At 39.5% G+C, this 25850-nt stretch overlaps 3 protein-coding genes across 3 annotated transcripts; 1 reads left to right on the top strand and 2 right to left on the bottom strand.

Annotated features, from left to right (window-relative positions):
* Positions 1 to 145: 145 nt before the first annotated feature.
* nxt2 (nuclear transport factor 2-like export factor 2) lies at positions 146 to 3895 on the top strand. The gene is made up of 4 exons (XM_027135497.2): positions 146 to 375; positions 1604 to 1690; positions 2573 to 2717; positions 3484 to 3895. Exons 1-4 carry the CDS (start codon positions 361 to 363, stop codon positions 3666 to 3668), a joined length of 432 nt encoding a protein of 143 aa, XP_026991298.1. The 5' UTR covers positions 146 to 360; the 3' UTR covers positions 3669 to 3895.
* acsl4a (acyl-CoA synthetase long chain family member 4a) lies at positions 3795 to 16428 on the bottom strand. The gene is made up of 15 exons (XM_027135493.2): positions 16126 to 16428; positions 13503 to 13968; positions 13009 to 13186; positions 12682 to 12791; positions 12361 to 12499; positions 10516 to 10666; positions 10307 to 10430; positions 10137 to 10208; positions 9904 to 10043; positions 9642 to 9811; positions 8670 to 8744; positions 8072 to 8263; positions 7756 to 7870; positions 7488 to 7645; positions 3795 to 5408 (listed from the first exon to the last, which is right to left on the bottom strand). The coding sequence occupies exons 2-15, from the start codon at positions 13845 to 13847 to the stop codon at positions 5251 to 5253; spliced, it is 2127 nt and encodes a 708-aa protein (XP_026991294.1). The 5' UTR covers positions 13848 to 13968; positions 16126 to 16428; the 3' UTR covers positions 3795 to 5250.
* A 230-nt stretch (positions 16429 to 16658) lies between these two features.
* On the bottom strand, positions 16659 to 23491 carry pin4 (protein (peptidylprolyl cis/trans isomerase) NIMA-interacting, 4 (parvulin)). The gene is made up of 4 exons (XM_027135498.2): positions 23353 to 23491; positions 22962 to 23032; positions 21548 to 21667; positions 16659 to 16927 (listed from the first exon to the last, which is right to left on the bottom strand). The coding sequence occupies exons 1-4, from the start codon at positions 23387 to 23389 to the stop codon at positions 16769 to 16771; spliced, it is 387 nt and encodes a 128-aa protein (XP_026991299.1). The 5' UTR covers positions 23390 to 23491; the 3' UTR covers positions 16659 to 16768.
* Between the last annotated feature and the right edge of the window lie 2359 nt (positions 23492 to 25850).

Raw genomic sequence — 25850 nt, forward strand, 5'->3', positions numbered from 1 at the left:
ATGAACCTTAAATATAAAATATATAGTAATATGGGTTACTATATTGACAATTACAATAATTTTCCAAGTATAATAATAATAATAATTATAATAATAGTCCTGAAAAGAAGTGGGAACTAATAAAATCAAGAGTACGACTGTACGGACAGCGTTTACAGGAACACACCGAACGCAAAGGAGCAGTGGGGTTGGTTTGTTTAATGGCTCTGTAAACATTATACCCATTATATTGTGTGTAACTGTTCCCGCCTGGGTTTAGTTAATGCGCAGTGTGAGCTGGATTGTCGCACTTGTTTCAGCAAGTACATCTTAAGAGAACAAACCCACAGAGAGAAGCTCACGGCGTGAATATTCATCAGTATGGCTTCAACTATTGTAAGTATACCCCCTCCTTTTCCTCTCACCCCCCCTCCTTTTCCTCTCACCCCCCCTCCTTTTCCTCTCACCCCCCTTTCCTTTTCCTCTCACCCCCCTTTCCTTTTCCTCTCACCCCCCTTTCCTTTTCCTCTCACCCCCCTTTCCTTTTCCTCTCACCCCCCTTTCCTTTTCCTCTCACCCCCTTTCCTTTTCCTCTCACCCCCCTTTCCTTTTCCTCTCACCCCCTTTCCTTTTCCTCTCACCTCTTTCCTTTTCCTCTCACCCCCCTTTCCTTTTCCTCTCACCCCCCTTTCCTTTTCCTCTCACCTCTTTCCTTTTCCTCTCACCCCCCCTCCTTTTCCTCTCACCCCCCCTCCTTTTCCTCTCACCCCCCCTCCTTTTCCTCTCACCCCCCTCCTTTTCCTCTCACCCCCCCTTTCGTCCCTTCTCACCCACCCCTTTCGTCCCTTCTCACCCCCCCTTTCGTCCCTTCTCACCCCCCCTTTCGTCCCTTCTCACCCCCCTTCGTCCCCTCTCACCTCACCCCCCCTTTCGTCCCTTCTCACCCCCCCCTTTTCCGTGCCTCAATTCAAATCAAATCAAATTTTAGTTGTCACATACATACAGTGTGACGACATGCAAAAAAAAAAAACAGAAGATAGATAAAAAAAAAGTATAAACTATATAAAATATGAAAATATTAGTGGAAAGATGTATATGCATAAATGTGTATGGTTTTCAAAGATCCTCCCGCCCCTCTTCCCGCGCCTCAATTCAAATCAAATCAAATTTTAGTTGTCACATACATACGGGGTGACGACATGCAGTGAAATGCTTTTTGCATCTGTCCGGTATATAAGTATAAAAAAGGAATGCAACTTAGGATAAAAAAATTAACCAAAAGATAAATAAAAAAGTATAAACTATATAAAATATGAAAATATTAGTGGAAAAATAATGTATATGCATATACATAAATGTGTAGATTGTTCCCCCCCCCTTTCCCTCTCCCCCTCCTCCTCCCCCCTTTCCCTCTCCCCCTCCTCTCCCCCCTTTCCCTCTCCTCTTTCCCTCTCCTCCCTCTCCTCCTCCCCTCTTTACCCCCTTTTCCTCTTTCCCCTCTTTTCCGCTCATCCCCCTCCTTTCCCACTCCTCCCCCCTCTCCCATTTCCCTCTAGTCCTTTCATACTTTTATTTATGATATTTATTATAATCAACACTAAACTGATTTCTTCCTAATTAACAGGACTTCAGGACACATGTGGATCAGTCGTGCAGATACTCAGAGGAGTTTGTTAACATTTACTATGACTGCATGGACAAAAAAAGACGAGTACGTATAACACACATTCATATTCATTGTTTTGTTTTTCTTTTTACAGTTTAATAGCAAGATTTCAGGGTTTTACGATATTAATTGAATATTAAACACACAAGCTGGTGGATAAAATAAAAGGAAACATTTGTTATAGTTGTATATAAAGGCCTCTTTATAGGCCATCTTGTAAATCAGAATCAGGTTTATTGGCCAAGTGTGTTGACACACACAAGGAATTTTGTTCCAGCTGTTTGTGACTCTTAAAAATACAGACATAAATAACACTATACTATACAATAAAAGATAATACGGACTATAGTGAACTGCCCGATGTTAAGCAGTTCTTCTCTGATGTAAGTTATCACGGTAGGGTGACCAAACACACAAAGTAAACAAAAAAAATCCTATAGAGAGTCATGCCAAGGCAGCCATCTTGGATAGCTACTAATAAAATCCCCCAGTTGTCCTCTTTTAGAAAGGATAACTGTGGTTTTTAAAGATGGCAGTGTATTGCTTAGTTCAAGATTTTACTTCTCACATAGACCAAACGGTATATAACAGTGAAATAAAACCTGGCCTACTTCACCATAAACTGTACATTACATAAAATACATTTAAATGCTGTAATTGAAATGTCTTTACCCCCAACTGCTCAGTTGTATACACAAGTTAATTGTCTGGATAAGGACATCTGCCAAATATAGTAAATGTAATGGATTACATGACCAGAGGGTTGTCAGTGCAGTCTATCTCCTACATGGAGAAACTAAGGTTAGTGTTCTATGATTTAAGGGGAGCACAGAGGAAGGTGGTTGTGTAATTATGGAAGAGTCGAAAAAAACGTCGTTAAATCTGTATTATATATGAGACAAAAAAATGCCCTTTTGTCTGTTTCAGAACCTGACACGACTTTACCTGGATAAAGCCACCCTGGTGTGGAATGGGAATAACATTTCAGGACAGGATGGTCTTGGAGAATTTTTTGAGTCTCTTCCCTCAAGTGAATTCCAGGTGCACACACTCGACTGCCAGCCAGTCCATGGTATGTGTAGCATTATGTGTAGCATTATGTGTAGCATTATGTGTAGCATTATGTGTAGCATTATGTGTAGCATTATGTGTAGCATTGTGTGTAGCATTGTGTGTAGCATTGTGTGTAGCATTATGTGTAGCATTGTGTGTAGCATTGTGTGTAGCATTGTTACAGGGCAGTGTACTTTCAGTCTGTACTGTTTATAACCACCTCTACATAGTACAACAAATCTATGATCCTGTATAGGTCATAATTTCTGTTAAATTCATTTGCCTTTTGGTCAGGTGTCAAGCATAAAAAAGTAGGTGGAGCTAGAAGTAATGCAGATAACGTATTGTTCGAGGTCGAGGTTTTGAATGGAATAACATCATTTTGACAAAAATTAGAGCCTCTCTTCTCATAAATAATTGTTTGTTGTAGCATGTAGCACAGTTTGCTTGTTTGCTTTTACTTTTTCACTAAAACATAATTAGAGAGAAATTAGAACGCAAAGTCCATCTATTGATTCTACTGTTTTTCTTGACAACACATTTGTGATGTGGAAAATGATATCAACCTTAAACAAACTTGAGAGAGCTCATCTTACATTATCAGATGGGAACAGATGCAGGTAATAATCCAGAGAACAGATCATTCTGATTTGGGTTAGTGGCTTTGTCCATTTTCTGATGATACCGTGCATTGCTCTGTTCCCACATAGTTAAACACAAAACTGCACAAAGTGTTCCTATTTGTTTAACTAGAGAGTTTAAGATGTATTATTTCCATTTTCCAGAACAAGCGACTCAAGGCCAGACAACATTGCTGGTGGTTACTGCAGGCACGGTCAAGTTTGACGGCAGCAAACAGAGATATTTCAACCAGAACTTCCTGCTAACTGCTCAGGCTTCCCCGAACAGTGACCAGCCAGTGTGGAAAATCGCAAGTGACTGTTTTCGCTTCCAAGATTGGGCAAGCTGAATGATCAGTTTCCTGCTTTCCATTATGGAAGATCTAAGTGACTTTTACTTCTATGGGCAGTTTTCTTTTTTTAAAATTTGTTTGTAAATGAAAGACTTGTTTCAAGATCACACTGTGGACAAAATGTACTCTGTAGAAAACAATTTAATTATCACAAATGTATATTACATTTAAAATGTGGTTCACAAAATTTAATAAATAAGAGCGGCATGAAATGTTCAAGCAAATGCATGGTATTTTCTAATGTTCACATTTGGAATGGTTTGTTACATTGAATTTACTTGGGACCCTGAGGCTTGATGGGGAAAAAAAGTCTGGAAACCTTTTTTTTTTTGCGCTGTTCAAATATGTCCATACAGAAGTGTAAACACATAAATCCAATCTATTTCAAACAACAGTCTTTGTTGATAAGGTAAATGTTCGTTTAAATAATGGCATAAAACAATTAACACACTTAAATAAACAGTGCAAATGAACAATACTTCTCAACAGTAATTAAATATTTGGTAAGGAGATTGGAGATCTGGATAACAAACTTCAAATGAAATCCTACATTTTCAGAAGCAGCAACGCAAATAAATTATAGTGCAAAAAAAACTAGGCAGTGCATCCTAAACTGGCAAAAAAATGCTGCACTACTGGAACAGAAAATTCAAACTATATCCAAAGATGATTTAACTTCTCAAGTCAATAAACGTTATTCTACAGACTGCATTGAACTTAAACATGGTCAGCTTCAGTGAAGGTTTCTTTTACAGATAAACATTTGCTAAAATGTTAGTGGTTTCCTTTCATAACCGTCAACTGCAATTTACAGTCCTGAGTCCTTCCAAAAGTACAAGTTCATTCAATAAATTAGCACAATATTAACATTTGAAAATCCACACAAAACAAAACACAAAAGTTACACGTAAAGAAACAATTGATGTGAATCCTTTCAAGTAGTAAATTACACAGTCCTCAGTGTATGTGCGAAGTTTCTAACACAAGCTCGCTGCTATTGGGGGAAAAAAAAAACCCCGTTCAGAAGGCACAATGAGCTCGCCGTACGCCGCCTGCTTCAGAAAGGAAGCTCGGCCCGTCTGTACAGCGACAACCTCGTCTCGTGTCTAACGAATGGTTTTCGCCTTCAAATTCTTTACATAATTGTATTAGAATGATGAAAATACAAACCGATCACTTTTTTGTACAAAAATACAAATAGATGAAGTTGATGTTTTAAAAGCAATTATACTTGATCTATTAATATGTTACCTCTCATGAGTGAGTTTTAAGTGAAAACGAAGCCTTTTTTTGTTTGTGCAAGTCGAATGTTGTCCCTTTAACAGAGTCTTGTGCCACACAGCTACTTAAACTATTCTACAGCTAAGAGCCTAGAGCTCTGATTAGACTTTTACAAATCTGCTGATATTATCCACAGTATGATGAGCAGTAGTTTGGAAACAGATCAGCACAGTAGATTATCAGGACGTGTGATGATGTGTGATTACAGTGAAATGTTTCTAGACATGTACAGTATACATATTCAGCATGAAGCGTATGGCGCCAGAGCGATGCCTGATATTCAGTATTTGGCTGGTTTTTATTTGCGACCGTACATTCGCTCAATGTCGTGGAGATAGTGGTTCTTCAGCTCCTTTCTCTTCAGTTTAAACGCGTCTGTGACCAAGCCGGTTTCAGGAGTCCACGGTTCTGGGCTCAGGTGAACTTTTACCGGGATCTCAAAGCGTTGCAGTTTAACTACAATCACACACAACATGACATGAGTAACAGCAGGAGATGAACAGAATAAACAGCAGAAGACATCTCTTTACAGGGTGTCCCAGAAGTAATAGAGTAATTACTGAAACGTGTGTTCACAGTGTGTTCAATTTCATTCTTCTTCTTCTTCTTATAGATAATAAATACACACGATAGCACATTTGCCTCACACCTCAAGGCTTGGGGGTCTGATTTCTACCTCTGCAATGTGTGTAGAGAGAAGTTTCCTCTGGGTACTCCGGTTTCCTCCCCCAGTCTATAGACATGCATTATAAGCGGATTGGCATCACTAAATTGTCAGTAGTGACAATTGTGAATGTCTGTGTGATTGTTCACCACAATAGACTGGTATTGTTGTAAAAAAATCTTAGTAGAAATAATTAAAATATTATTCCTTACAATACTATAACCAAAGTAAAGTATTAGGCCTTGCAAAATATTACAATTGCTGTCATAAGACATATGTAGGTGATGTTGTAGGCCAAAGATGTTTATTGTAACCAGATTCGGGGCTGTCAGGCCTAGTCAGTCTGAACACATTTGTAATAACAACTTGTTATGTAGAAGGGAAAAAGACCATTGTTCCCAGACCTTATCTCATAAATTGTTATGGAAAATGAAGAACACCATGGTTCTCAGACCTTGGTCCATAGCAATAACATGTTATGTAGAATGAAAAAAACAGTGGTCCACAGACCTAGGCCCTGAAAAATAAGGGGAGGAAAATCCATAAATGGGCATGTGGTGCTCATAAACTTGTTGTGCAGACTGAAGAAGGCCTAGGTGTTTAGTCTGAGGTCATGAAAAATAAGGGGAGGAAAATCCATAAATGGGCATATGGGTGAAAGGTAATGGGAAATAAGGGGAAATTTGGTCAGTGTATTTAGAAAACATAGGAGGTAATGCCGGTAAATAAAGTGATATGGCACTTTGGCTCCTAGGAGTGCCAGGATATATATTGAGAAGATATGAGGTTTTTTTGGTTCTTCGGGGGCGAAGGTGTGTGTGCGCGTGGAGGCGTGGGGGCGCGTGCCCGTGTCCGCGGGTCAAGGTGGGTGGTTTTTATTTTTGCAAGGACGTCACGAGAGTTCTTGTTTTTCTTGATTGATTTTGCATGACATGCTCTTTTTGGGGGTTTTCATTTGTTACTTTTAATTTGGCAACTTTGTTACTTTTAATTTGGCAACTTTGTTACTTTTAATTTGGCAACTTTGTTACTTTTAATTTGGCAATTTCTCTTATAATTTGTTGGCTGATTGACCACAATAAAGAAGTCATTCTCATCCAGGTCTGAGGAGTTTTCTCAGTATTTTTGTAGTAATTATAGAGTTAACAGTTAAGTTTAACTAAAACAGTCTTTAGTAACCAAAAAGTCTAAGTGTGGAGATCACCCTGCGATGTGTCGACTTGGAGACCGGCTCTGAGTTCCGACAGTATCCTGTCCATTGTGTACCGCCTTGTGCTCCCAGTCTCCTGGGATAGTAAAAAATAATTTTATCCCAGGTTTACTGAACCACTGTGAGAAAACCTCCATGTCTTTCCATGTATTTATTCATTTTCTGTACTGTTTCAACAGCAACTAACAAGAACAACATTTTCGCTCCCAGTTTGTCTCCTGTGGACAGCATGCTAATGTTATCACAGTACATGATGCAGCTGCTAAAGTCAGTATACACTAGAAGGTTTTGTTCAGCAATAGACAGTCGTTAAAAGGCTGCCATCCATGTTTGGTGCCAAACACCAAACACACAGCTGAACAGACACTAAATAGAGGCAGAAGCTAAAATTGGGAGAGTAAAGAATAACCTGAAGCCGATCCCAGGGAACTCAAGGCATAAGGTGGGGTACACCCTGGACATGGTGACAACCTTTTTGACTTTTTTTTAGGAACAAAATAAAAGTGTGAGGCATGAAGCATGTGAAAAGTGGTCACTTTTTACACTATTATTACTGGGACACATTGTACAGGGAAAGGTGATTCAGATTTTTTTTTACATTGCTCTTGAAGTAATAATAATAATAATAATAATAATAATAATAATAACAATAAAAACATACTTGAAGTGGCAACTTCTTTAATTTCCCGCAAGACTTCCATCTCCATAAGTGGATGGTTGCAGATGTCCATCCATGAGCCACTGATACCCTTCTGATGAGCCAGAGCAGTCAGATTCTTTTGATTAGGTACCACAAAGCTGATCACGTAGTTCTGATCACTGGAGACAAAAGAGTACAGAACAGTGTTTAAACTGTTGCACTGTTATTGCTAAATAAGCAGCTGTTTTTCCCAAGTCACACTGCTTGTACAGATGTTTCGCTAGCCCACCTGTTGGCGTATGCGCAGATGTTATCAATAAGGGTGCAGTTCTTCAGTGCCGACTCAACTTTGCCCAAAGACACGTATTCTCCAGCCTGCAGTTTCACAAGGTCCTTTTTCCGATCTAATTATCAGAGGTACGAAAAGGATTGAATGAAATGAGTGCCAGAAAAAAATGCATCACTGAGAAATGTTAATAACTAGTGATGTCTGAGGAGAGTAAACACTTGAGCTATATTAGCACAGTTACCATTACTGAGGAGGAACATTAACAATTCTGGACAAATTTATTCATTAAGAAAAAAAAAAAAGTGTAGACACACACCCACAATCTGCAGACAGCCATCAGAATGAATCTCTCCTATATCTCCGGTGCAGAACCAACGCTGTCCATTTTCATCCAAAAAGAATTCCTCACTGGTTGTGTTGTCACGCCCGTAGTAGCCCATGGTCACATTTGGACCACCAATTATAATCTCTCCTCGTGGATGAGGCCTGTCCAGCTTTGTATAGCCACCTGAAAGAAAGAGAACACAGTTAGAGTGATGTGACATACGGCTAAGTATGGTGACCCATACTCAGAATTTGTTCTCTGCAAAGTGCACACACACACCCAGCAGTGAACACACACCGTGAACACACACCCAGAGCAGTGGGCAGCCATTTATGCTGCGGCACCCAGGGAGCAATTGGGGGTTCTGTGCCTTGCTCAAGGGCACATCAGTCGTGGCCGGCCCGAGACTCGAACCCACAACCTTAGGGTTAGGAGTCAGACTCTCTAACCAATAGGCCACAACTTCCCCCCAGTTCTGTATTTTCCACACAATTCTAAACATATTAAAGGCTTTTTTAATGAGTGAAGAGCTGAACCACACTGGGATAAACAGGACAGGTACACATGTTTATTCATATCATCCACTGACCTTCTAGCCAGTCTCGGAATTTGACCTCACAACAAATGAGAGGTGCCCCAACTCTCCCTGTGGTGTAGTCGGTCACTGCAAGGCAAAACAAAAAGAGTCGGGAGTCACATTAAAACAAGCTAAACAGTTCAAAATAACCCCTTGTTTTCTATTGTTTTGAGTACAGTGTTGTGCACGCTACACAAAGGAGATATCAAACAAAGCATTAGAATGCAAAATAAACACGTGAGATGTCGGTCACATGACCGTGTGAATGAGGACTGAGCAACTGGCTGTGGTGACTGTTTCTGCATTATGTTGTTAAAAAAAAAAAGCAGAAAAAAGAGAAATAAGAAAACGTGGAGGAAATGTTGGTCAAGTAGATGTAGGTGGCAGGGATTCTGTTCTGCAAAGAGATAAGGTACTGCAGTGCAAATAAACATAGGTAGTGTTGTATGGCATGCTGCCAGGGATCATGTTCAGTTTGTTTTTATTTTGGCTGCTGTTCCAGTTAAACAACCGTTTAGATATTAGCTGGTTGGAGGCTGGGGTTATTTTGTAAATATTTCAAATTAGGCTGTGACAAGAAAATGGAGGCTAAATGTGTGTATTGCACATTCAGCATAACGTATGCACTACAAGATCTATACAAAAGTATCTGAAATATGTGTGATGATTACATATAAAATCTAGTATAGTATGTTAGACACTTGATACGCTTCCCAATAACCTTATTTAAAGCTAAAAATGTAGCTGTTTGAGAAACTAAAAACTAAAATCATACTGTTTGCAGAACATCTGCTGAAAATGTTGAGCATTTCATTCAGATATCTTGATCACAGTGTAGTAACAACACTCAACCCTGACTTATTGCACATGGTAAGGAGCAAACAAACTGTTTTAGAACTGACTGAAGATGTTAATGATATGTCATTGAACAAAACTCTATTAGAGAGGTTAAGTGTCTCATTCTCTCTGTCATGATCTTCTCACCCTCAGTGATGGTGCCTGCTCCACAGGTCTCGGTGAGGCCGTAACCCTGACCCACAGGGCAGCAGAAACAGATGTTCATGAAGCGCTGTGTGGAAGAGGAAAGAGGCGCTCCTCCTGACAGCATCATTCGGACATTTCCTCCCAACAGAGCTCTCACCTTCTTAAACAGTCTACACACACGTAAAGAATCACCATGAATCTGAACCGTCACAGAAACTTTTACTATAGTGTCAATCACACACGAACACACACTCGCTCTTACATGTTACAAAGGGGAGCATCGTAGCCATTCTCTATCTGCTTCAGCTTGTAGTTGTAGGCCAGATTGAACAGGGTCTTCTGCACAACATTCATCTCCTGTACTTTACTCATGACATTTTTCTTGATGCGGTCCATTATTTCCTAGTAGATAAAAAGCACAAGTTCAGTGGTGATGATGAGAATAAAGTTAAACTGAATTAAACTCAATAATTACAGAATATATATAGAATGTACCGGTACAGCGGCCATCAGTGTTGGCTTCAGGACAGTGCAGTCACCCTTACTTCCCTTTTTAATTTTTGTAGACTAAAAAAATAGAAATATAAAAAAGTAGCTTTTATTAAAAGAGATTTATCTTCAGAGTAAAATTTTAACTGCAGTTCTTTATTCCAAGACCGTGTTACCTGATCAGAGAGTGTCTGCGCAGAGGAATAACCAATCTTGCAGCCGTACGCTACACACGAGATCTCCGCAGTCATCTCCAGCACATGGGCCAAGGGCAAATAAGCTATATACGTGTCCATGGGGCTATCAAAACACAAATCCCATTCAAAGTAAACAGAACTGACTTAGCAGTAGTAATACAAGGCCATGTAAAGTACATTCTACTCACCCTAGGCCTGGGATCCTCTCACACTGGCCTGTCATGCCTGAAATGAGATTGCTATGGACAATCACAACTCCTTTGGGTCGTCCTGTGGAGCCACTGGTGTACATGACGACAGCCAGGTCTGAGGGGACGGGTTTGACTATCTCTCTGTTCACTGCAACATGAACCAAGCAATATTTTATATTGTTTTAAGAGTGACAGTAAGGAGGATTGATGTACACTAGCTTAAAAACACAAATTACTGTAGAATGTTTAAAGAAATACTGAAATACAATAATAGCTATATCTCAAATCATGTACCTTGAATCTATCCATCCATCCAACCATCAATCTTCCACTCACACATTAAACTGGTCACGATAATGTCAACCATGATGCAGAACAAACTCCAGGGTGCTTTAAATTGATTTAAAGCACTCACTCCATCCCATAATTTAACTCATTCACAGTAAGAAAGCATTGGGAAAGGAATGAAATGGCATTCATATGGAGTAGTGTGAGCTTGGTGATAAATTTGGTGTCCAGTCTCGTAGTGACTGGCAATGTGTGGAGAGAATTTGACTATGCAAAAGCATCTCAGACTGCTTTGCTATTGCGTTAAACTTAGAAATAGGAAAATACAAGTTTACAATTACAATTAAAAGTTGTTTGGAATCAGTTATTTTTAACATATATTGGATTTGTCTATTTACTTTAGAAAATGAATACATAGCTTTTATTTTTGTCACATTTAAATCATAGCACAGTGAAATTTGAACACATCCCAACTTTGAAGCTTATGTTCAGAGTGCATGATGCAGTGCCCATGATGCAGTGCCCATGATGCACAGCCTTGTCCAGGGTCTCAACAGTGGCAGCTTGACACTTGGCTTGGACCCCATTCTTCGTATCAACAACCCAGAGTCTGAACTACCCCTGCCAACAACCCAGAGTCTGAACTACCCCTGCCAACAACCCAGAGTCTGAACTACCCCTGCCAACAACCCAGAGTCTGAACTACCCCTGCCAACAACCCAGAGTCTGAACTACACCTGCCAACAACCCAGAGTCTGATCTACCCCTGCCAACAACCCAGAGTCTGAACTACCCCTGCCAACAATCCAGATTCTGAACTAACCCTGCCAACAACCCAGAGTCTGAACTACCCCTGCCAACAATCCAGATTCTGAACTACCCCTGCCAACAATCCAGATTCTGAACTACCCCTGCCAACAATCCAGATTCTGAACTACCCCTGCCAACAATCCAGATTCTGAACTACCCCTGCCAACAATCCAGATTCTGAACTACCCCTGCCAACAATCCAGATTCTGAACTACCCCTGCCAACATCAGAATTAGAATCAGAATATATAAACTTTGCCGCACTCATTATTGCTATTGGTTTTTGATAAGCAATGGGTTTTTCTCCTGAAGCACACTACATTGCTCATCTGAAGTGATCTCATCTCATGCATACACTTCTGTTCTTCAATATCCATGGAGTGAAACGCGTTTCCATGGTTACGACAGCAATAATTCTCATTGGTAGTTCTGGCTGTAAGGATTGTGGGAAAAGAAGTACCTCACAAGCACTTTGGCAAATGATTACCAGATCTAGAAAAATACAGAATCTGATTGATGCATTCTACAGTTATGTTATCACTTAGCAATAGCTAAGTGAATATATATAGCTAAGTGAGAATATATACGTATTAAACTTGATTTGAAATGTAGGCAAAAATAGAAATATAACATTCAGAGGTGCCAACCGTGCTTATAGACAAATGTCAGAATGTATTTGTACACAATGCTTTGGATAATAATTCAAATCTATACTTAGCTAGTTTAGTGCCCAAATTGCACTTACAGTTTTCAGGCTTTGCTCCCAGCTCCTTTACAGACTGCATGCTGTGAATCTGGATGTTCTCTGGATAGCTGGCGGTGCTGAGGCTCTTGTTGTCCACGTAAATTATGTGCCTCAGTTTGGGGATTTGAGAAAGGACACTCTATACAAAAATAACACAACATCATATAGCATGTTAACTGTTTATATAAAAAAGATTAACATCACAGCATCAATGCAGCCAGAACTATTTAATTAACAAAAAAAAACTACAACATGGGCACAAGTCATGCATGTGGCCTTCCTGTAGATGAGACACTAATCAGAGAGGAGAGAATAATTCACCTTTAACTTAGTTTCCAGAAGCTCCATACTAGTGACCAAGTGAGTCACGCCACACTCATTTAGTCCAAAAGCCACGGCGTCTTCTCCAAGAGTCGCATAAAATGTGACCACTGTAAAAAGCACAATCATATAAGGCATGACCGGTAACTTAATAATTCTTAAATAAATACAGAACAATAAAGCACTGTGTTCCACAGTAAGACATTTCAGTCAGTAACAGGACCTTTCGACCCATTTCTTACAATATATTTAATCATGGCAACATTCTGCTACGTATCTTGCAAAATGCACAGAATTTGCATGAAAGACAATAAATTAGCTTCTTACATGGGAAATTGTGTCTGAAGCAGGACTGAGCTGTGATCATCCACTCAGCACGTGTCTCACAGAATATAGCGATGCTGTTCCTTGGCTGTTGGCCCAGTGCTGCCAAGCCACTGCCAAAGAGAGAAACTTCAACATCCAGCTCCTGATACGTCATCCACTTGTAATCCCCCAAAATCAGCTATAAAAAAATTGAAATTAAAAAAAAATTTTCAATGCCAGCAAAAAGACAGTGGATCAGATACAAAAAGAAAAAAATGAACAAATTCATTCTGATCCTGTAGAATATGGAATTCGATTTATACTTTATCATTAATTATAATTCATTTATTTGCCATGTGGGTCAAAGTTTAATTGAAATAGCTATATAAAACAACAAATATCAGATGCTATCTCTACAGATAATATAACCAGCCTGCAGATAGCTTATGCCTTTGTAAAAGTGATATTTGATGCCTGTAGATGTGACCAAATAATGCATGTGTGTAAACATCTACCTTTTTGAAGACCTTGCCACCAGGCTGGGTTTCATTCTCTTCACTTAGAATTGTTCGCGTTCCCAGGCACTGTAACCTGCTAAAGCGCTGCACTGCATGATCGAACAGTTTGTCCAGTGTGTCTTTTCCAGGGAAATCCATCAGGGCCAGGGAGTCGAAATGGTCCACGCAGCGATACGGACCCTCTATTTGACCTTTGGTGGATTTGGCCTTGAGTCGCTTGGCGAGGGCGCTCTTCTTCTGGGCTCCCGTTAGGAAGTACCATGGTAGGAAGCTCAGCATTGAGTACAGCCATACCAGCATGTGGACAGGGAGCAGGACCACATTGCTAAGGTCGATTTTCATAGTCGTGTAGATTTCAAGACTTGGGTGTCCAAAGCTGAATGACGTTTCTTTATTACGCTGTTACTTATTGAGTCTGGTTATTTCACAGATGCAGAGCCTCACTTCCTCCTTTTTGTGTGACCTAACAAAGACAGAGACACAAAACAGACAAACAACAAATTAGGAAAAAAGCAACTACAATGAAGCTCTTTGACAAGTTCAGATTCAGCTACAAAATGGGCAGTCGTTTCTCTGCATGGATGAGACCTGTGTCACAAAAGTGTCTTATAAATGATGCATCCCAGAAGAGTGAAAACAAACAACAGTCAGATCTATGCAAATACCACCAGCTCATCATAAAAATGACTCCACAGTAACAAGCTGCAGGCTATCATGACCTTAGAACAGGCCACAATGATCAGATAAGGTTGTGTAAACAAACTCTGTTGTCATTTAAAAAAGAATAGGCAGATAAAAAGACATTAGATTAGAAAAAAAAAATAAATCACATTTTTCTCTGTTAATGCAAACATGTCATGTCATACGATATAATAATTCAATCTTTTTTATGTTAATTCTGTAAAAATATTTAGATATCCTGGTACATGTTGCCATTATTATGTTAAAAAAAAATTTAAATGCTCTTCCGGATCATTTACATATTTTTGCATATAACAAAGTCAATGCATTTTATAATGCTTTTACAGAGCTAAGCCATGCACACACATTCGCATTCTCGAGTAGGTACATATAATGAATATGTAAAAAGAATGATCCACCAAAAAACTTCACCTTTCTCAGTTGTATTTTTAAAACAATTTCCATCAGATATCAATAAAGTTATCTCTCTCTTGCACTCTGTCCAAGCTTTAATTGCTTGGCCATATCATATATTGCAATCATACCAAAACAGGAGTCCAATGTCTCAAAGATTTTATCTAAGACATAGGAGTCTACACACCTTTTCTGCCATTTTGTCTTTTGCTTATATTGTCTATTGTCTCTTGTTGCTGATGTAACACTGGAATTTTCCACCTGGTATTAATAAAGCACTACCTCATCTTACATAAAAATACCTGACAGCTGTCCTTCACTAAATTTGACCTTCAGAAAACTAAAAAAAATGTCCTTTTAAGCTGATGAATAATGCAGCCGTGACTATTTCCATAGATACCCCGTTACCCCCCTTACCTTCATTCACATCACATCAGATGAGTAAAAAAACAACAACAATTAAGCAAGGCCAAAAAGAATGGACGATCAGACTTACTCATTAAAAAGATGAGTCTATGAAAGAAGAGTTTGCCATTTTATTTGAGGATGCTACACCTGGTCAGAGCAGTGAGGAAGCGTGAGTGTGAGAGCCAATGAGGCGTCTCTCCTGAGCTCACCCCACACTCACCACATCCACCAATACGGTGTCATCTGGATTTACAGGCTCAAACTTGGATCCCATTACCCTCATTGCGGGTTAATACGGTTTATCATTTAAAACCATCTCCTCCAGTCAGGATATGTAGCATCAATGCCATGTTGGCACAACTCAAGGACAAAGATCATACAATTGAGCGACATACTTGCATCATATAAATGGTCCCAGTCACCATCACAGCCATATTTAACAATTAGAAAATGGTGGTAATTTACATTTCTGGCATTTTAGCAGAAAACCTTTATCCAGAGTGACTAACATTTTTATTCCAATTTATACAACTAAATAATTGAGGGTTAAGGGCCTTGATCAGGGGCCCAGAAGTGGAGCTTCTTGATTGGTGGAGCTGGGATTCGAACCCTTGACCTTCTGATCAGTTATCCAACACCTTATCTACTAGGCTACCACAATTTATTTAAGGGATGTAGTAAACTTCCGTTATAACTCAGGGATGCCTGTGCTATCATGGCGTGTTGTGCTGTGTCAGGACATACTGGTGAAACATGCTTTCTTCTGTGATCACTCTATAACCACAGTGAACATCGAACAGTTATAACATACAAGTCTCATACATCATCCACATCATCACCACCTCCGCCGCCGCCACATGGGTACCGCGCCACGCTTTATACTTCACACATCATTAATCTTTACTTGTTAGTGTTTCACTCAAACGCAAACTGTTTTATTTTTCACATCCGTCTCATGACGTTTTAACCTTCTAGCTAAGAATTAATTAATTCTCATTCTCCCCCGTAATAAAGCCACAAAGCTGCTTTTTTTGAGCCGATACTGAATCTCGGTCACGCTGTTTTATTATTAGTACAATATAAAACACAAGCCGAACCAAACAAACGTTACTGATACCTTAAAGCGCTGAAGGATCTCGCAGTCTTTACAGCAGCCTGAACGCCGGTTGCTCTACCGTCACTATATCACCAGACTGACCGATAGTTACCTCTCAACGTCTTACCCAAACCCGGAAATCTGACGTCATCTGACTCCATGTTTTTCACCCAATCAGTACGGCGTCGTGCGGCGTAGCGTGCGCGTGCTCATTTGTTTCGAATCTGCTCGCGTTTTGAATGCGCGTGCGATGCGTCTGTGACGCATGTCCAACTATTTATGACTTAAAAGTGTAAAAGTTGAGAAACACGAACACGGAAATGAACGTGATTTCGCTGCATCTTGATGTGTGAACGTCATTGTTTCCTAGATGCCACTGTAGCTGACTCAGCAACTCTCCTTCAAGTAACCCATGTTTATCAATGCAATCATTTATACTAACTACTTCATCCTGGTTAGGGGGATGGAGGGGATTGGAAACACTGACCAAAAGGCAAGAAAAACATACAGGATGAGATAGCAGTTATAGCAAGGACTTATACCTAGGCTCAATGGTGTGTGTGTGTTTGGCTTTTATTAAATGATATTTACACCATTTGTTTAAAAAAAAAAGAAGAAGAAAGAAAACACAGGAGGAACCATGAAGTCCACTCAGGTACAAAGGTCACTTTTTGCCTTCAACCATGATGATGTGGTAGCCGAACTTTGTCTTCACGGGAGGATCCGTGTATACAGGCTTATCCATTGTGCTGACAGGCAGCGCAAACGCAGCATCCTGAAATGGTCCCACCATTGATCCTCGAGTCATCCAGCCCAGGTCACCCTGGTAAATGTAAAACAAAGTTTCAAAGGTTTTTGATTTAACCTTTCCCTAATTTGATCAAGTTAATGTTGACCCTGTTTTCCAGTGACCTTTCAAACCAAAACAAATGAGATAAACTGCAGCATGTGGCATGACAAAAAAAGCGACTATGTAATGTGAGAAACACTTCTCTGTTTTTAGCCCAAGTAATCAAATGTAATCAGAATCAGTAAACAGGAGCTGTATTTCTTTTGCATACAATTAATTTTAGTGCTTAACTAAGTGCAGAGTACTCAGTTCCAGTACACAGAGGCAACACGCACAATAAAAATAAGATGAGTATAAAAAATAAATAATATAAATACACATATGTAAACACAGACAAAAAAATAATAATTAATAAATAAATTGTATGTACAGTTGTGCTACAGAAGACAAAATGGAATAGAACAGAATGAATGAGATGCAGGGATGTACTAGGATGGAGGTTGTAACAAATAAATATAAGATTATGGGACATCGTTATTGCGTAATGGTGGAAACTTTTAACTGTTCATGAGGTAGATTGGGCGAAAAACTCTTCTTGTGCCTGGTTGTGCTGGTCTTTGGGGATCTGTATCGCCGGCCAGATGGTAAAAGTTAAAAGAGCGGATAACTTGGATGTGAGTCATCAGGAGTGATTTTCAGAATCAGAAAGAGCTTTATTGCCAGGTATGTTTTCACAGGCGAGAAATTTGTTATAGTGACAGAAGCTCGTGTAACACAATGACATATACAATATAGACAAAATTGTATGTACAAGTGTGAAAATGTGCAATTGAAATATACATAGTGCAAATGAGAAACGTATTGTATTTCATGTATGTTAGTGTTCATCAGATGGATTGCATGAGGGAAGAAACTGTTCTTATGTCTGGTCGTTCTGGAGCTCAGGGCTCTGTAGCGTCGACCAGATGGCAACAGTTCAAAGAGTGAGTGTGCTAGATGTGAGGGGTCCAGAGTGATTGTCTTTGCCCTTTTGCTCACTCCGGAGAAGTACAGATCTTGGAGAGTGGGGAGAGTTGTGCCAATGGTTCACTCAGCAGTCCGGACAACCCTCTGTAGTCTTCTGAGGTCAGATTTGGTAGCTGAGCTGAACCAAACAGTAATTGAGGTGCAGAGGATGGATTGAGGTCCAGAAGATCCTGTGGCAGAACTTCCTCAGCTGGTGAATGAAGTACAATCTCTGCTGGGCCTTTTTCAAAATGGAGTCTATGTGAATGTCCCACTTCTGGTCCTGGACTCTCCTGAAGTCCACTATCATCTCCACTGTCTTGAGCGTGTTCAGCTCCAGGTTGTTAAGACTGCACCAGACAGCCAGCCGTTCAACCTCCAGTCTGTAAGCAGACTCGTCACCGTCCTGGATAAGGCCGATCAGTGTGGTGTCGTCTGCAAACTTCAGGAGCTTGACAAAAGGGTCGTTAGAGGTGCAGTCGTTCGTGTACAGGGAGAAGAGCTTTGCCAAAAATTTGGAGGATCAGTTCACCCTGGGGGGGCGCCAATGCTGATGGTGTGGGTGCTGGATTTGAGTTTTCCCAGTAGCACTAGCTGCTGCCTGTCTGTCAGAAAGCTGGTGATCCACTTACAGACAGAGAAAGGCACGGAGAGCTGGGTTAATTTGGGCTGAAGGTGTGATGGGATGATGGTGTTGAAAGCAGAGCTGAAGTCCACAAACAGGATCCTCACATAAGTCCCTGGTCTGTCCAGATGCTGCAGAACATAATGCAGTCCCATATTGACCACGTCATTCACAGACCTGTTTGCTCTGTAGGCAAACTGCAGTGGGTCCAGTAAAGGTCCAGTGATGTCCTTCAGATAAGCCAAAACCAGTCTTTCAAATGATTTCATGACCACAGATGTTAGAGCCACATGTCTGTAGTCATGAAGTCTGGTAATTTTGGGTTTCTTTGGAACGCGGATGATAGTGGAGCTTTTGAAGCATGAGGGGACTTCACACAGCTCCAGTGATGTGTTGAAGATCCGTGTGAAGATGGGGGCCAGCTGATCAGCACAGGCTTTCAGACAGGCTGGTGAAACACGACACACATCATCTTCACTGAACTGAATTTTAGGTGTGTTGGAGTCGGGGGGTACAGAAGGTGAGAATTGCGCTTTTTCAAACCTGCAGTAGAACTCGTTCAGGTCGTCTGCCAGTTGTTGATTCACCACAGTGTGGGGGGATGGCGTTGTGTAGTTGGTAATGGCTTTCAGACCTTTCCACACTGAGGCGGAGTCATTAGAGGAAAACTGAATCCGTAGTTTTTCTGAATAATTCCTTAATAATTTCATGAGTCCTTTTCCTCACTCTGGATATATACAGTTCTTGAAAGGTGGGCAGGGGAACACTAATAATCCTTTCAGCAGTCTGAACCATTCTCTGTAGTCTTCTGAAGTCTGATTTTGTAGCTGAGCAAAACCAGACAGTTATTGATGTGCACAAAACAGGCTCTGACGGTAGTAGGACTGTTTTAGCAGCTCCTGTGGCAGGTTAAACTCCCTCAACTGGGTAAGGAAGTGCATCCTTTGTTTTATTAACCGTTTTTGATGTGAGTGTCCCACTTCAGGTCCAGGGATATGGTAGCACCCAGGAACTTCAATGCCTTCACTAAAGCCACAGTGCTGTCCATGATGGTGAGTGTGGGTGGTGCATGGGTGGTTTCTCCTGAAGTCCACAATCATCTCCACTGTTTTGAGCGAACTGATCTCCAAGTTGTTGTGACAGCACCAGACAGCCAGCTCTTTAACCTCCTGTCTGTAGGCAAACTCGTCTCCATTTTTGATGAAGCTGGAGACTGTAAACTTCAGGAGATTGATAGAGGGATCAATAGAGGTTCAATCGTTGGTGTATAGGGAGAAGAGCAGTGGGGAGAGAACACAACCTTGATGTGGTCCAGTGTTGATGGAGTGGCTGTTTGACATGAATTTCCCCAGTCTCTCTAGCTGCTGCCTATCTATTTCAATCTTTTTATTGAGGAAGTATCACAAACAGTCATGTACAAACAATTTACTGGTATTCCCCTTAAAACTTTGTTATTTTAAAACACAATAAAACAGTGAGTAAAGAAAAAAAGGCATAAACAGGAGACAGAAAACACACGCAATAATAAACAAACAAACAAACATAAATAAATAAATAAAGTGGGGGGGGGGGGTGGGAGAGGCAGAATTAATCACATGGTAGCATTTGTTGCGATTTAAAATAGTCTATGAAAGAGCCCCATTTATGGTGAAATTTTTCAGAGTTACCCCTGGATGAAAACTTTATCTTTTCCAGTTTAAGCAATGACATCACATTCTGGAGCCAAACAGAAATTGAAGGTGCTTTAGAGGCTTTCCAGAGAAGTAAAATGCACCGTCTAGCCACAAGTGACGTAAATGTCAAAATATCAACCTTGATCAGGGTCAGTTAACACAGAGTTAACCTGGAGTCCAAATACAGCTAAGCGCTGCTGCCTATCTGTCAGAAAGCTGTTGATCCACTGACAGGTTAGTTTGGTCTGAAGGAGTGTAGGAATGATAGTGTTAAAGGCTGAACGGAAGTCTACAAACAGGATCCTCACATAACTCCCTGATTTATCCAGGTGCTGCAGGATGTAATGCAGTCCCAAGTTTACTGCATCATTTACGGACCTGTTTGCTCGATAAGCAAACTGCAGGAGGTCCATTAAGGGTCCAGTGAAGTCTGTCAGATAAGCCAGAATCAGTTTCTCTAATGACTTCATGACAACATATGTCAGTACCACCAGTCTAGTCTTCACTGATCTGGAGCGCTGGAGAGGGGATGAGGGGGGTTACTGAAGGTCATGTAAAGAGATTGTCAGAATAGGTGTGGGCGGTTTAAAATCCACAATAAAACTCTGATAAAATCAGATCTTCAGCAAGTTGTTGATTTGCCACAGTGCTGGGGGATGGTGTCTTGTAGTTGGTGATTGCTTCAGACCTTTCCAGACAGAATCTGAGTCGTCAGAAGTGAACTGATCCTCCAAATTTTTGACACAGCTCTTCTTAACCGCACTAATCTCCTCATTCAGAATGTTCCTGGACTGATTGTACAAGACCCTGTCTTCATTTCAGTGTCTGAGTGTTTCAGTAAGCCGTGGCTTATCATTGTTGAATATTAGATGATTTCTGGTAAGGATGCGCATGTCCTCACAGAAACTGATATATGAAGTTACAGTCTCAAGGAGCTCGTTCAGATCGTTGGAAGCAGCTTCAAAAATACTCCAAACAGTGAGGTCAAAACATGCTCGTAAAACTCGCTCTGTATCTTGGGTCCATCTCTTTACAATCTTTACAAGTACTATTAAAAAAACTACTCCCAGAAACAAATGACCTGATTGTTCCAAGAAGTGTAAACATTTTCCTCATATGATGGTGACAGAATGAACAGACATGACAAAAATAATTTTTTAAGTCATGGACTGAACTTCATATGATCAATGAGTTGATAAAAAGAGATACATGATCATTACATAAAACCAAGTGTTTGAACAGGAAAGTGAGATACAAATTTGAGATACAAATGTTAGGGATACCAGATACATATTTACCTCAAAATAGTGTTGTAATAATCAGTGCTAGGATGTGATCTGTAAGCCTTACCCCTTGTCTAGCTTTGTCTTCACTGTACTGTGATGCCACTTCACTGAAGCGCACTCCAGACTTCAGCTTCTCCATAGCCTCCATGCATTTCCCATGTTTCTCACAAAGAATATGGCGTACCTGAAAGATTCAAAATAAAAAAGCAAAATCATTTTTCACCTTCCATTTTAATGATAAGCATACTGCCAGGGTTCAGATGAATGAAAGCATTAAATCAGCAAACATACAGGTGTGCTTAATAGGTATATAGTTACTGTTTTATACACAACAAGCCAGTTTCCTGCTGCCCCTGTCCACTAGAGAAAGGGCACAACCATATGACCAGCGCTGATCAGATTTGGTTGGTGAAGTTCAGCTCAGTAAATAACCTAGTAGTGTGTGTCATACTTGTGCAAGTATAGCAGTCACTGTAGTGTTGCTGTAGAACAAAGGGAAAGTGCCGTGAAATGGCACAAACCATGTGATTTGATTCTGTAGATTGGTCCTGTTGAAACCAAAAATCAATGAGATTTCTTTGACTTGGCTGCTTTACACAGCAGATAATAATATTCAAGATACATAACACCTCCTGCAGAATCTAACCACATTTAACAGCGCCTTAGCAGTTTTGCATATTAAAGCGCTCTATGTGTGCTCATTGCTCTTAGTGCAGTCTAGAGCATTTCACATGTTTAAGAAGAGATCAAGATTTTCGAGAAGGTCTGAGCACAAAAACACAGAAAACATGCCATGCATCTTTTTATGTGATTGGATGCTCATTTGGTCAGTACAGTTTGACGCCATCCTGGAAATACCATAATTATCAGGTGAATGCACATGAATGGCATCACATTGCTGTAATTATTACTCAGAAACTCCATAACTTCCCGAGCTGGGGTCATGCCAGTAAATAAATGTTACTTCTACAGCAGACAGTAAGATGAAAATGGACATTGTGCATGTTTATTCTTAAATTCTTTTTCGAGGCAAAATGTGTCTGTCGTTGATAAGAGAGAAAAAAAAAAAAGGTTCTCAAACTTTTCACCTCCATAAAAAATTCCACTGAACAGACCACAGTGTAATTAGTACCTTGATCTCATGCACAGACTCAAAGTGATCAGGGTTTTCCACTGAAATGATCAAATGTATATAAAAAAGGATTGTTACAGAACACATTGTCATTTTATTGCCCAGTGATCTTTAGTCAAAGTGTATGGATAGAACATGTTTGTTCCTCTGAACGCAAGGCTGCTGTTTGCTGGACATTTATGTCTTTCTCTATGCATCTCTCAAACCAACATCAAACACTATCATGCTGTTCTCATGAAGCACCACCCAAATAAGCTGTGGTCAACTGCTGTTATTACTGATGGACAGATTGCAACAGGAAGTGCACATGTATGGTAGATAAACTGGTGAGTGTAGTTTCAGATACCTTTACTGCAGTGCCTCCTTTCTGAGCTTTCTCCTTCTTGTCACTTTTGTCTCCACTGTCCGAGGCACCTCCTGCTTACACAGCACACATTTTACCATCTTACACACAAACCTGGTTTGATCATCTTCAAAAGATTTGCCATCTGCCTGCTCAACTCATACAGCTAGCTAGCTAGGTTCCTTATCCACAAGTCATAACTTTATATGTCATTTTAATTAGCAAACACAAAACACTCAGTGCTACTCTGAACCAGCCAAGCTGCTTAGCTAGCTAACTAGCCTGCTAGCCATTTATACAGATTCTGAAAGCATTTAGCTTTAGTTGTACATCGATAAATTATTTATTGCTGATGACCTCTAAAGATATGTTGTGATCACCATACATATCCTACCTTTTGCCCCCTTACCACCCTTTCCTTTGGGTGGCATTTTTATTAGCAGTTAGCTAGCACTTCTCCCTGCACTACTATACAGACTCGGCCTTAACCGGGTTGCCAAATATTGAGGAACCCACCTTTTGGAAAAAACATGCTTTTTTTTGGTTGTTAAATTCTTGTTTTAAAAACATATTTTATGGGACATCGTTTGCAAGATTATTATCAGCATTAATATTAATAATAATTATTATTATTATTAATAATAAAAGAGCAGGACTGTACTGTATACAATATAGTTTTAGATACTTGCTATCTAGCAATTGATCCCAAAATGTCTTACAATTTTAAACACAAGGTTTTCTTTTGTTTATATGACAACTGGCAAAGAACATTAGCCAGTCACCTTTAGGGACTAGGTTTTGGTAACCACAAAAAAAAAAACATTCTGGTCTTTCATGGTCTCAGAACAGGATGCTCACCAAACTGGTATTATCTTTGTGATTACAAAACAAAGTCCCATCATTTTCCCCGTAATGTTTTCTCACAAGATTGACTTCCTGCATTATTTCTTTTGCACACAAAGGCCTGGTTTCATATGTCCCATTTATATAAACATTTACACTGAAATTACAATCAGTTAGTATTTGTTTAAATATTTGTTTAGATGAAAAATGCAAATGAATGCATAGATGTTTCTTGTGTATTCTACAGTTCCGACAAATAATAATTATGCTAACTTTATGAATGCGTTCTCCAAATGCAAGCACCCTTTTGCAAGAGTTTATATTAATTAATTGTTACCAGAGCATTAGATAAACCTATTAGGTAAATGTTTTTATTTGTTTTCTTTGTCAAGCAAAACTTTGCTGAAAAAATCATATGGGAGCCAGAAAAGTTCTGTTCTCCGAAATTCAATTCACTCTCACTCAACAAGCATTTTCAGAATATTCTGAAAAATGTCTGCTGAAACGTCTAGCTGCCAAAACTCATGCTAAGCTGGTCAAGCTGGTACATTATAAGCAATAATGTATAATTAAAAAACAGTGTTGCAGTTAGATCAAATTTAAATATTTATTCTAGACAATTATTCAGGAGACAAGTAAAAAATAAGGACATCAGGATGACAAGCTGCTACTGGTGGTAGCATCCAGGGTCTTTAGTTCAATCATGAACTCAGGTTAAAATGTGTCTGGGGTTTTTGTATATTTTCTCTATGTTAACATAGGTTTCCAGTGTGTGAATAAGTCTGTGTGTGTGTGTGTGTGTGTGTGTGTGTGTGTGTGTGTGTGTGTGTGTGTGTGTGTGTGTGTGTGTGTGTGTGTTGCACTGTGATGCACTGTGATGCACTCAGGGTGTGTCCCTCCTTCATGCTTAGAGTTTCTGGCATAGATTCACCTGTAATAGAGAAAGTGGTTACTGAAAATGAGTGAATAAAGTAACTTGAAGGAAGTTGGAATAATAGCTCACAATTTGGCAAAAATAATTCACCAGTTTGTCCACTGTGTCTTGTATTTTGACAGCTGGTCAGATCAAGCTGGATTTTTTTCAGTAGAGGAACTCCCATTTCTATTTATTTAGTTACCTTGCACATGGTTTGTTCATGTGGAGGTGGTGTGCAATTTTAGAATTGTAGACTTGGTGCCATCCAAATGCAAGCTTTTTTTCTTACTATGATCCTATGTGAATCACATAAGGAATTTATCCTTTGTATCGTGTTATATTTATATTCCAGTGAAACGTAGAGTTATGTAAGAGTCCCCAAACCTTTGGGTGAACTGAAAGTAAATTATAAACTGGATGTTAAGATTATTGATAATTATGATCTCTTTAATGCAGTTTCTTTCATTTGTGTAACCTGGCAGCTTCCACAGCACACAGGTTGGCTACTGTACATACACTAGCAAGATATTTAAGTTTTTTTATTTTTCCTAAAAATATTTCCCATCGTAACACACTGTCACCTTCCAATAATTGATTTTGAGTTTCAGTGTTTTCAAATAAAATTTACATCAGAATGAAATTTAGTATACCATTTATAATTTGAAATATGAAAGAATATTTAGTATACCGTTTATAATTTGAAATATGAAAGAATTGGTCATTTGTCTGAATACTTTTGCAAGGCACTGTATATGTACAATACAAATATATTAGTTTGATTATTAATTATTTTCTTATGTATTGCCAATTCAAATATGTAGCATAATTTATTAACAACAACAACAACAACAACAACAACAACAATATTATTATTATTATTATTATTATTATTATTATTATTATTATTATTATTATTATTATTATTATTATGTATTTAAATGTTTCAATGCAATAATTATGCTGTTAACCAAAATGCAGAATAGGATGACAATTATATGGCTATAATCGATAGGCAAAGACCAACAACTTTGGCCAGCTATGGAGGATTCGTAAATGAGCCGTTTGGGTGCCGAAAGAATCGACTCTTATAGTTGAGCAGAGCCGATTTCCCTGACTCAGTATCTGTTACTGAT

This window comes from Tachysurus fulvidraco, chromosome 17 (assembly GCF_022655615.1).
Source record: "Tachysurus fulvidraco isolate hzauxx_2018 chromosome 17, HZAU_PFXX_2.0, whole genome shotgun sequence".
Lineage (NCBI taxonomy): Eukaryota > Metazoa > Chordata > Actinopteri > Siluriformes > Bagridae > Tachysurus > Tachysurus fulvidraco.